The sequence below is a fragment of the Euprymna scolopes genome, chromosome 33 (genome assembly GCF_053919585.1).
Source record: "Euprymna scolopes isolate OS-2025 chromosome 33, ASM5391958v1, whole genome shotgun sequence".
NCBI classification, from domain to species: Eukaryota; Metazoa; Mollusca; class Cephalopoda; order Sepiida; family Sepiolidae; genus Euprymna; species Euprymna scolopes.
The window spans coordinates 65,446,808-65,460,268 of NC_136514.1; the positions used below are offsets into that span (position 1 = coordinate 65,446,808).

Here is a 13,461-nt window from a genome sequence, read left to right on the forward strand (position 1 = left end):
CATACATCATATATATATATATATATATATATATATATATATATATACATTATTATGTGTGTGTGTAGATATATATATACACACATGTACATTAATGTATGTGTATATTTTTGTGTGCCTTTTTATCATTAACATACATTTATACTAATATTTTGAGGAACAAACAGAAAACGTTTTCTACTCTGTCTGGTGGTCAGCATTCTATATTCGAAGATATCCTTTTCTATATAACTTAACTTAATTGGTCAAAACATTGACGCATCCATTTTTTTTTTTTTTTTTTTTTTAAATACACCTTCTCATCGAACTCAAACGATTGCATCGTGATCGACTTTAACTACCATTATGCTCCTTCACCAACCTGTTACTTGAGCCCCACAAATTTATCCTTTCCAATTCTCATGTTTACGGGAATACGTCTGCCTTATTCGATGTGTGTAAATTATAAAGACAAAACTGGAAGAAAGGCCTGTATTTACTCACATGATTCTGTATTTTTTATATATTTTTATTATATATATATATATTAAATAATTAACTAGCATTTTATATATATATATATATGTTAGTTAATTATTTAACATATAATAATAGATACATATTTTAATTATTTCAGTCATTATCTTATTACAAAAGCTTTGCAACAAGTAGATTGCAGTTTTTAAGCATTTTTATTTATTTAATCTGGGCTAAAATAGCAAATTAAGTATTTGATTATGTGTCTTCTTTTAGCTATAAATTATTTAAATTATTTAATAATTCTTGTTTTTGAAATTTATAATTTACTGTTTTTCCTCTAAACGTAATTTAGTTTTTACCATTTACATAAAAGTTAATTTTAAAATTTCCCAATTTATTCATATGAGAGCTAATATTTGTAGTGTTCACACACATGCGCATACATATATATATTATTCTTAATACCTACAGACACCAGTGTTTCATCATTTTGGAAATCATCAATGCAAGGAGTCATGATTACTGCTAGTCAGGAGATTCGAACCCGGTCACAAAGCCATCTCTGACTCCATTAGCAAGGAACAAACCATTCTTAAAAAAATCTGGTAAATGTTACCTTACGCTACAACAGAACACTGATCACTAATTTGGCTTTTGAGGGGTATTCCTACGCGGTGTGATGACACCCCACTATGCCCGTTTGCACGCAAATGTATCATGTAAGAAAAACACTACTGAAGGTGGTGAAATGGCACAAAATAGTCCCAAGGTCTAGGGTTTCATACCATGCAAATGGTAAATTTGCGTCGGGTTTGATTATCACGAATACTCCTAAAAAAAACAAATTAGTTGTTGGTGTTCTGTTGTGGCATAAGGTAACATTTACCAAAAATCTTTTAACCCTGTTTTAGATGCAAAAGCTTACTGGAATAAAATTTTTAAAAGATATGCTAAAAATAAAAAAACGAAATATCTGCCATAAGGAGGGCATGAACACAAATACAAATATTTCTAAACCATTGGTCCACGGCGACAGTCATACCATGATGTTGCAACTTTATGTAGGTAATGTATCCGAGGGGTGAGGTAGTTCATTCATGCGATATCGTTTAGAAAAAGACAATTTTTTGTGACACACACCTTCATCAGATATTGTGGCCAATAAGGTAGAAAAAAATTAATATTTTGTTTTATCTTTCACATATTATTCGTCAGAGTCCCAGTCCTTTAAGACGGTACCAGAATTATTTTTATCTGATTTGGATTTCACGTTATTGTACTAGCGGGGACAGTGTTGCTCAGTTATAAAAAAAGTTAAATGAAAAAAAAACTGGACTTGGGTGCCATCAGCAAAACCTGAAGCAAAATTTTGTAAGGAAAAAAAAAAAGAATCCACATGGTGGACGTGAATTCGCAAAAATTAAGTTTGTAAGTGAACACATTATTGACTAGACCACGACAACATTGCAAATTTAGCTTTTTAAAACGAAACAATGAATCGAATACATGCATGATTTACAAAAATCAAAACCAAGGTTTTTACCTGATCCAGTCCCCTCCCCCATCAAACAAAATGACATTTCTACATGAAATGACGATTTTGTTCTAATTTTTCAATATTATGTATTCGAGAGATCGCTCTTTCTAACGATACCATATTGTGCCGCTTTGATGCAGATGACAAAAGTTTTTAATTTGTCGGGTTGAAGCAAAAGTGTTGATAAAATTTATTCTTTTCACGTGTCAGACTGAACCAAAGACATGAACTAATTCTTGTGTATTTCCTTTTTATTTGTCTTTTTTTAATGGTTTATTGGTGATCGATGCTACAATAACTAAGCTTAATGTTATTCATGTCAATAAAATTTAGAAAGTTTATTACTTTTATTAAAATTATTATTCTGAATCAGATTTTGTAATAATATTCTAATCATGATACTAAAATTCATTGTTTTTTTTATAATTGCCTCTTGACTTCACTGTACTTTTAGATGACCATGGATGTGAATGTTCTACAACCAATTATAAAAAAAGGATGGCTCAAAAAGCAGAGGGCTCGAGTTAAAGCTTGGCAGCGACGATGGGTTGTACTGAATGGCGCTTGCTTATTTTATTTCAACCGTGAAGGTGATCTAAAATCCCTCGGCTCTATCTTTCTACACGGAAATAGGGTGATCGCTCATTCTTTCTCCCCTGACAATCCTGACAAATATCTCTTTGAAATTCTGCCAGGTAACTTTTCCATATCTGCCTCAATGTTTACGTTAATGTTCATTTATCGTTTCCTCATCTATTTTATGTTTGTATATATTTATACGTTAAGCTAAGCAAAAGCATTTAATTTTAATATGACTACAAACTGAATGACAGCAAGTTGTCAAGACAGGATCATAAAGATGTTGTAAAGGAATTATACTGAGAATCAATGATGGAACTGTAATTAAAATCATGGAATCGCTTTTATAGTCAAGCTGTATCTTAAAATCTGTAACATTTTGAGTCTGAATACAATGAACAATTTTTGTTTAGAAAAGAAACTTCTGTTTAGCTACTGCCCTGCAAAACAATGTGATTGTATAAATCATGACTTTTTGGTTTATTTTGTTGGTATTAGTTTTTCTGGTTTTCCATTTAGAATCTGATACTTACAACAGCGATTAGGTGAAGGTTGCAAGCATCCATAATGAAAGGGATGGGACAGAGGGTACTAGCACGATCAGCTGCAGAGTTGTCGGCCCTCCATACTGATTTCCCTTCAGAAAGTGAAATCTTTTTTTCTACTAAAATATCTCCCAATTTGAAAGAATATAATTTTATTTTCTTATATTTTTATTAATTTATATATCTATACAAAAATGATTGTGAGCCGGAATAACCGATTTATATTGAATTTTTTTTTTTTTTTTTTTTTTTTTTTTTTCATAAAATTCGCATCGATTGCTATTTTTATATAAAAATATACTTTATTCTTTTCTAATACTTATCAAAAAAATCTGTTTTGGTATTTAAGTTGTTGCAAGTGTACCAAATGCCAGGATGAACAACACTAGGCAACTTCTCATACCATGCAATTCAAAGGGTTGATATCGATCATGTTGCATGGTATAAATCACTTTTGCATATTCAAACTAGGTCTTCATTGATTTACCACACTCTTTTGAGATCCATGCGTTTTATGGAAATGGTGCAAAGGTTGTATGCTGTCTGTACATGACCAAATCACCTGAGACGCCAAATGTTTAAAGCATCCCAAATCCTACCAATACCAAGTTTCTGATGAAGAAATTGCACGTGACCTGATCTTTGTCATAATGCAGAAAGAATCACTAATCAAAGTTAAAACTTAATTTGTTTAACTCTAAATATTTTCCCATTAAATGCTTTTTTCAAATTCCTTTCACTAAAAATATCTGAATGTTTTATGATTTTATAAAATCTAACACTTAGCGATCATATTTTAAATATTAAAGAAAAAGAAAAACATTTCGATAAAAGAAGATTCAATTAATAACCTTTGCAAAAACAGAAGGAAATGTATAAAATGCATGCGCCTAGTTTTTCTGTTATTAATGTAAGGTAGATAACTCTTACAAGACGATTTCAAAAAATGCAATAAACTGTTTGCTAAATTGCAATATTTTACATTCTTTATGATTTGGTTATTTAATGGTATGTTTGATTTAATGTTAATATCGCAGTCAGTTTTGTAGATAAATAATTGATTGCATTGGAAAGATATTTTTCATTGTTTTTAATTATGTTTTTCTTTTTCAAAATATTTATTCTTAATCTACATTTGACATATATTCTTCATATATTCTTGTAATTTTTTATTTATTTTGTAATCAGAAAAAACAAAAAATGGAGTTCCAAATCATGAAACTACACTGTTTTGTTGTGATACTGAGAGTGATAGACAAGATTGGATTCGAGCAATACGACTAGTCATGTACAAATCAGTTGGAGGAGGTAAAAAAAAAATTAATTTTATGTTTCAAATTTTGTCTTATAATAATAATATAGTCAATTTTTGCTACAGAGATTATTTTAATATTAATTTCCATTTTTGTTTTTAATTTGGATGCAGCATATAAAAGATGATTTCAAACATATTTCGAAATTTCAAAGTTGTTAATCGACTCAACAAAGGCAATCTACTGAGTGACAAGCAATATGGATTTTACATTGCAACTGTTGATATGCTCACTGTAATGTTGTATATGATCAAGGAATCTCTTGATGGAGCTTTGTTTCTAGGGTAATAGTGCTTGGCATATCAAAGGACTTTGATCGGGTTTGACACAAAGGGTTGCTTCACAAACTCATTAACTATGGAATATCTGTCAATGTCGCTTCACCGATTCAATCTTTTCATTCTTTTAGGTCTATAAAGATAGTTGTTGGTGCCAATGTATGACAAGCCAAACGCTATCACGTCTAATGCACAAATGACACTGCGCCTGCGTGATGGTACAAGAAATCTGGTTTGTACTGATTTGTATTAGTTTGCGCCCCCGCGGATATAAAAGACATTGGATATTTTTGTGTCGGCAGTATTTTTTCATTTGCTTCGGTCGGTGAGAGATATTTCGTGTTGTTCATTTCAGAAAGAAGGGAAATACTCAGTATCGCGAATCGAGGTCAGGAAGAAAGGGACAGTAAGGACAAAGAACTGAAAATAGAATATTCTGCTTCAGATACATGAAGAGTTCCATTGTAATTCCATACAAATACCTGACAAAGATTTTGGAGTTTGACAAGATACACTTGAAGGTTGGATGTTACATTGGCCAAAGTTTTGTGCAAATAACACTCAAGATGAGAACAGTAGTTCGAAGAATCCAAATATTGCAAAAAAAAATTTTTTTAAGTGATATTTTATTTTGTATCTTTCTCCAGTCAACTTAAAAACTAAAAATGGTATATCTACCTCGTATTTTCATTAAAAAAATATATATTAGCTGACTTTGCTGGCTTGTTATTGCTTTGCAAAGTTCGCTACTGGAAATACTCAAAACATTAATTTGAAAAGAATAAACATTTCAATAATAACTTTGTCAACACAAAATCTTATTTATTTTAAACATTGACGTTTTGATTATTTTGATATTTTCATTTTATGACCATAAAGAAAAAATAAATTTTCATCTTTTTTTTTTATGTTTGAAGATATAAAATACTTCAATACTTTTGATGCTTATGCATTTATGTTACCGTGCCATTTTTTAAATCATATTTTCAAGTTAAATTTGAGTTTTAAAATATCTTTTTTTTTATTAAATTTTTAAGTGTAAGTTCAAAATAGTTACAAATCCCCATGTTAAGAATGGCTTTCTAAATATTATTTTAGCATGTTTTTTTTTATTCAGATGAATTTCTAAATTTCTACATTCAAAATTAACCTTTGAAGAATCGTTTTTTTTTGTTTTGTTTTTTTTTTGTTATTATACCATTGCTGATTTGATCTGCGAAGAAATCGCCAAAAGTGTGACTTTCATTTTTTTTTTTTTCATCACCTTGACCTTTGACCTCCAAATTAAATCAGTTCTAAATTAGACCATTACCAATATTTTGGTCAAATGATGTCCAACAAAAACTTGGACAAAAATATGATCCCCTTGGCAGAGGTAATAAGTAAGTAAGAGTAATCTCCCCTTTCACGACTTGTCTCATGCAACAAAAATTTAATCTGGTTTGAGAAATGTAAATGCCAATTTAAAATGCCAAAATCATTAAATTGTGAATTTTGCAGACATTCAATTTTTATTCCCAATTTCTAAAAGTGATTACATTATGTAGATGCTAAATTTTGTGAAGTCTTATTTTTCAGCTGAATCTCATTTCTTCTTTCTTCCTCTTTTTATCAGCGATTTTTGGCCAGCCTTTAAAAGATACAATGGAATTTGAACATAAGCTCGGCAGAAAGATCCCCTACATTGTTCAAGAATGTGTTGAATTTTTGGAAGCAAAAGGATTGGAGTATGAAGGCTTGTATCGGTGAATAAGAATGTTCATGCATTTTAGTGTGCACAAAAAGCATTGAAGTGATAATTTTCTGTTAAAAGATGATTGAATAGTATTGCTTATTCTTTGTGCTTAATTTATTGTGAAACAGATAAGGGTTAAACTTTTAAGACAAATCACAAGAATTCTTCATATAGAGAATCTGCATTATTGATCAGCATTTAGAGAAAATGGGAAAAAATTTCCTTAAAAATTAACAATTTTTTAAAAAATTTGAATGAAAACTAAATTTATTTATAATGTAAAAAAAAAAAAAAAATATCATTTATATTATTATTTGTTACTAACCAGACGATTGCCACTGGGTTTTTCAGGCATGTGTATGCAGTATTGATGATGCATGCAATTGAAACCTGTCCGGTAAGAGTTAAAGATGTGTTGCATGGAGAGAAATATGAGAATGATACAATAGATATGTAATGTGGGTCTTAAAGACAGGCTTAGGATCTGATGACCTTAGAGGAAAATTAAATCCGGAGAACATGAAAGAAAATGAAGAAGGTAGATTAGAGAGAAAGACCTGGCCAGAGATTAGGTTTAGTTTAGAAGTCAATTTCTACAAGCCAACATGTAAAACCGATGTTATACTGAATATGATGATAATGATTGTTATGACAAGTGAAATTTAAATCCTAATCAAATGTTAATAGATAATGCTTATCTAATTAAAAAATTTAGATTAATACAATGAAGCCAAGATAGTTTTTCTATGAAATAATGCAATTGGTTTGTTTGGCAACAAAGTCAATAAAATAAAAAAAAATTTATAAAGACTTACCATAAGATGGGGTGACTCTGACCACCCGGGGTGACTGAGCCATTAAAATAAAATAAAGAAAATAAATAAATGTGTAAATAACTCTGCAGCAAATATTTGCTGCTGCGCCACAACGCGTCTGTAAAATTATGAAATCGTATAGGACCTGGAAATTATATTTAAAATTCAGAGATCATATATTACTTACTCATTATTTTAATTTATATTTGTTTTAAAGGACGGTATGCAGATAATTTGGTTGAGTAGGGAGAAAAATGTTTCTACTTTAAATACTTTAGATATGTTTTCCATGTTATATATATTTCTCCTTATCTGTCCATTCTGCTTTTTCTCGGAAACAACTGGGCCAATCTGGCTGAAATTTTGTATGGACCTTATGTATAAGATACAGCAAATTAAGTATTATGGTATCCAGTCGATGCACACTTAAGGATTAATATTTAATGTTAAAGTAGCAAGGGAGGGTAGAGCGGTAGCCCTAGATATATCTAAGGCTTTTGACAAGGTATGGAAAGGTGGTTTGCTAAAAAAAAAAAAAAAATAAGATATGGTATCACTGAATGAATACATAACATAATTAAATCCTTCTTAGAGAACAGAAAAATCCAGGTTGTCCTCGACAGTCGTACATCAAAACAATATGATATAAATGCAGGAGTACCTCAAGGGTCTATCCTTTGAACTTTATTATTCCTGACATTCATAAATGACCTTGATAAAATAGTCTCTGAGATGGGTATATTTGCTGATGACACCATGCTGTACAACAGGCACCAGGGGAAAACAAATGAACACATATCTAAGGAAATGGCAAAAACACTAAAGGAAGACCTCCAATCTGTAGTGGAATGGGGACAAAAATGGATGGTCACATTCAATGCTGCCAAGCCTAGGCTTGTTTCCTCCAATAATTACAAGAAACCTTCTCTATCAGTAATAGCAATGGCCAAAAACACATTACCTGAAAGTACTTCTTTTAAACTCCTTTACAGGGAACATGAGTTGGAACAGATACATTGAGAGCATTGCCAGGACGGTTGCAAGGAAGGTGGCCTCTCTCTACCGTGCTAGAAAGCTACTTACACCTGAAAGTATCCTGTACCTCTATAAGGCCACCATTCACCCATGTATGGAGTATTGTTGTCACATTTGGTCTGGTGCATCTGCTGCTCCTGGACAAGGTTCAAAAGAGTCGCCAACCTGATAGATCCTGAACTGTAATCTAAGCTTCAGCGTGTTTCATTGACAAAATGTCGCGTCCCTTCTGCTTGTTCTACAAATATGTTAGTGATGAATGCTCCGACGAGCTACAAGCACTTGTATTTCTTCTACGTAAATACCCCCTGACAAGCAGCAAAATCCCACCCCTACACAATAGTGTTCCCTAAATGTAAGAAAGCCTTCTACTCCAATAGTTTCTTCCCCAGAACTGCTAGACTTTGGAACTCTGTTTTCCCAACTGTAGTGACATGCATAAGTTTAAGTGTAATGTGAACAGACATCTTGCTGCTCAACTCCCTACATGGTATTCCTGCAACTTATGTCCATGACAGTAGCTCTTTTCTTTACATCAAAGTGTCAACTGTGCCTTGTTTGAGATGAAAATGGAATAAAAAAAAAAAAAAGCCTAAATTTAACTATATTCAACCATCAATTTCTAAGTCAATGGGCTATAACTTTTGCCCCTTTTTAAAAATATATATTTATTAGATTGTAAAATTTAAAGTCCTCATCTTCCATTACTTTATAAACTATTTTGTCAACTTTTATTACCTCAATCAATCAATCCTTTTTTAAGTTTTCATCTTTATTATTTATTATATATATATATATAATATATATATATATATATATATAAATAAAATGAACTCATTTTTTCTCGTGTGAGTTTGACCTTAATAGGATTAAAGATCAGGAGATTTCATGCAGATGTGATATGCACAAACTGCGGCACATTATCTGAGTTGTGCTATAGGTCTATTACCTCTACACTTGATCGATAATCGTCTATTCCTATATTTGTTCTGGTGAGAGTCCACTGCCAAAATCGGTTAGATTTAATGGAAGTTGTAAAATCTTTTCTCTCTATTAAATTTCTCCTTTTCCCGCTCCCCATTTACACCGCTGCTTGATAGTTCATGAGGAACTTTTACGGACACCCACCGTTTACGGGTTTATTAGTTGCTTACAAAAACTGAACTGCTTCCTATTGGGGAAAATGCACCACTCTTACTTATACGTTGTTCACATTTATGTGAAATACATTACTTACACGTTTTACACTAATACAAACAAATTACAAACAGATTCTTTCCATTTTATTTTTATTTATTTATTTTTTTTAACCATATATTACATCGTTACTGTTATATTTAATTTCATTCCGTTATATTTTTCTGTTGACATTTTTCCTATCTTACTGGAATGTTTGACATCGTTATTTTTATATATTTATTTCCGTTTCATTTCATTTCGTTCAGTTCGACTTTTCTTTTTTTCTGTCTACGTTTTTATGAACTTTCTGGCAAGTTTGACATCGTTATTTTCTTTTGTTTTTTTTGGGGGGGGGGGTATATCCGCTCCCACAGTTAGAAATTACTTTTCCGGTCAAAATAATTATACCATCGTAATTATCGCATTTCATAATCTAAAATATCAAAATTACACCTAAACCAGGCTTAACTTTACGTTGTTCACATTTTTACACTCAAATATATTGCTTACTTTTACGTTGTTCGCAGTTTTACACTAAGAACTATACATATAGACACACAGATTCTTTCCATTTTTTTTTTGTTTTGTTTTTAAACCATAGATTAAATCATTTCCGTTTTATTTCGTTTCATTCCCTCAGATTTTTCTTTTTTTTGTTTACATTTTTTCGATCTTTCTGGAAAGTTTGACATCGTTAGTTTTTTTTTCATTTTTTTCTTTTTTTTTGGTACCATTTACTAATTCATTTCCGTTTTGTTTCATTTCGTTATGTTCGCTCTTTCTTTTTTCTGTTTACATTTTCCCGAGCGTTATGGAAAGTTTGACATCGTTATTTTCTATTTATTTATATTTTGTACTTTTTTTGGGGGGGGGGGGGCAAAGTTTCCAAGTTTAACATTGGTATTTTTTTTGGGGGGGGGGGGGTACACACACAGTTAAACATTTATTTTCCGGTCAAAATAATTATACCATCGTGATTATCGCATTTAAAAAATGTCAAATATCAAATTTTCACGAACATCGATTTGGAACAAATCAAACTATGACTGATTTCATATATTTACCGACGAAGATCATAATTACTCGATTTCAAAATGTAAACAGTGCATACAAAATGTGAATGGATTTGCTGACTTTCTTCTGTTAATATAAGAAAGCTGTGCTGAAATAAAGACATTTGAAAACATTGTTATTTACAATGCTACTCTTAATATTTCCAGGGGATCTTTTTTAAATCAAAGGTCATTATCAGATGGTAACTACTTAATGCTCAAAATACCAAATACCACATAGCCATTAAAAATTCCTCTCTACTAATATTAACAAATATATTCAAAATCCAATTAGATTTTCTCATTGTTTATACGATCCCGAGCAACGCTGGGTAGCCTCACTAGTTTAAAATAATTTAAATTCTTTTTTCTTTGAAATGCATTCAAAAATGTATTTGATTAACTATGTTTTTTTTTGTTTTTTTTTTTAATAATTAATGAATCTGTTTTTGTTTGCTTTTAGTTTGCCTGGCCGCCTTGTATTAATTAAAGAACTGCAAGAAAGTTTTGATACAGGAAATCGTCTCAAATTTGAAGATACACAGGCAGATGTTCACACTGTAGCTTCACTATTAAAACTTTATTTCCGAGAGCTTCCTGATTCTATTATACCAAGTCGACATTTCCAACGCTTCATGGGAATTGCTCTTGATGCAGTTGACAATCAAGAACATTCAGATGAAGATTATATTCCCCGTTTTATTCAAGCAGTCAACAATCTTGACGATGACAATTATTGTATTTTACAGTTTCTGTGCCGACATCTGTATAAAGTAAGTGAACAGTCCCATGTCAACAAAATGACCCTGCCAAATTTAGCAATGGTTTTTGGACCTAATATCATTCGACATGCTGATGACAACCCAGAACTTTTTAGGGCCACGGCCGAACTCAATCAGAAATTAGCATTAATCCTCATCAAACATTGTGAGGTTATTTTTTCAGTGAGTCGTGAGCCTGTTGATGTCCCCGAGGGCAATCTTATTGATTTGCCACTCTCAGATTGTGAAGTACCACCAATGCAGCCAGTTTATAATTCCTCCTCCTCCTCCATGGATGTGTTCACGGAGCTAAACAGAGATGATGATGATGATGACAATGATGATAATGACAACTTGTTAGAAAATGAGATAAACTCTGTTCCAGTTCCTCCTTCAATTGACCAGTCAGAAAATAACGCTGACAAAATACAGCCAATGCCCTTACTTCGCAGAACACGAGAACATGGACGCTCACTCCAGCAATCTTCTGGCAAACGCAAAAGTGAGTCGGAATTGGAAAAAATTTTGAACAAACAAAAGGAAGCCATTGAAAATTCTACGTCTGACAATACAAGACGATATGGCTTGTCCTTTATGACTTCCACTCAGAAATCCGAGACTGAACAGGATCGGAGAAGTTTACCGCTGACTCTACCCAAAAAAGATAATGAAGAAGCGAAAGAGTATCCGTTCAGCCCAACATCTATTTCTTCGTTGGAGGATGATATTGATAATCTGCGAGATGAATTGATTCATGTAAAAGTGGCCGCTCACATGGAAAAGAATTCTTTGCAATCCGATCTTGATAAGTATAAGAGATTATATGAAGATGGTGTCAAAGAGATTGAGATACTCAAAAAACAGCTAGAAAGAGAACGTGCAGCACAGATGGCCGCTATACAGAAAGTTGTAGATTTACAGATAATTTTAAATGATTACCAAACCAAATATGGGCAACTGGATCCATAAAGTCATCTCTATTACATAAAGGATAAGCAGTGAATTTAAAAACACCTGCTGAAAGCTGTTTCTTTTCATCTGGCATTAAATTATTTATTTTCATTCAAACTTGAAATCAGAACGGACATTTTCTATTTGCTCAGTTTTATACACATAACCAATAAGACTACCAAATTGTCAGCTTTATGCATAAAAGTGCCGCATCATAGCTTTTTATGAAATGAAAATATTTTACTTCAGCAAAAAAATGTCACAAATGTTTTATCATTATATCTCTTCTACTTTTTTAATTTGATTAATAATGCTGTAAAAATGTAATCAGATTTTTTTCTGAATCCATATTTTAATTTCTATTTCTAAATTGCTAATCTCAGATGAGATTCAATTATTTTCCTGCTTCTTATAATCATTGCCAAAATCATTAACAATTTAAGCTTTAATGAAAGGAGTCAAAGTTCTTTCACATATCAACATGTTAACATTTTTCAAAAATGTAAACTTGTGTGTGTCAGACGGCCAACTTCATGTGCCGCAACAAATGATATATATTTTAGATTAAACATGGAAAGAATTGTTGGTATTTTACTGGAAAATCGTTAGGAAAATTTATTTTGAACAAAATGGGGGCCAATTGTTTTTTTTTTTTTTTTTTTTTTTTTTTTTTGAAAATTTGAACTTAATGGGGGCCAATTTTTTTTTTTTTTTATCTTTAAAGAAAACTTAATTATTTAACTCTGACATTTTTATAAATTTTTATATTTTATCTGAATGAATTTTACCTTGTTTACGTCTCTCCTCATGAGGGTAAATTTGGCACCAGGTTATTTTTTAATGTGGAGAAAATCCAGCTTCTTAAAAAAGGGACTCTATTAGGTGCAAAAATAAACATTATTAAATCTAGTAGGATTTCCCATCTGAGCTAGAACAGATATTACACTTTGATCTTAGCCCAACTGTCTGTTTGCAAAAAATGAGATTGAAATAAAAATGACTTTATGCACTCTTTCATAATATTCTGTAACTATACTTTTATGAAACAATAATCAAGATTTTTAAACTTTAATATTTAATGGGAAAATATAGCTTGAACCTTTTGGATTTATGTTTTTCCAATCTAAAAGTATTGAAATGACAAAAACAAAATTGTGGTTTGATTTGAAACTTGTTTTAATTATCAGCTTAAACAACTGAATAGAACATCGAATTATAATTG

The 13,461-nt window shown here is 31.3% G+C and overlaps 1 protein-coding gene across 3 annotated transcripts in view; it reads left to right on the forward strand.

The window, feature by feature from the left end:
* The window catches only part of LOC145258275 (rho GTPase-activating protein 24-like), a 256,172-nt gene extending 243,763 nt beyond the window's left edge, over nucleotides 1-12,409 (forward strand). For 2 of the 3 annotated variants that reach the window (XM_080116273.1, XM_080116275.1), the window contains 4 exons: nucleotides 2,451-2,691; nucleotides 4,309-4,428; nucleotides 6,327-6,456; nucleotides 10,991-12,409. In XM_080116273.1, coding sequence (XP_079972399.1) covers nucleotides 2,451-2,691; nucleotides 4,309-4,428; nucleotides 6,327-6,456; nucleotides 10,991-12,257 — 1,758 coding nt within the window. In that variant the 3' untranslated portion in view covers nucleotides 12,258-12,409. The remainder of the gene's footprint in view (nucleotides 1-2,450; nucleotides 2,692-4,308; nucleotides 4,429-6,326; nucleotides 6,457-10,990) is intronic. The other variant, XM_080116276.1, reaches the window with a different exon arrangement.
* The last annotated feature ends 1,052 nt before the right edge of the window (nucleotides 12,410-13,461 follow it).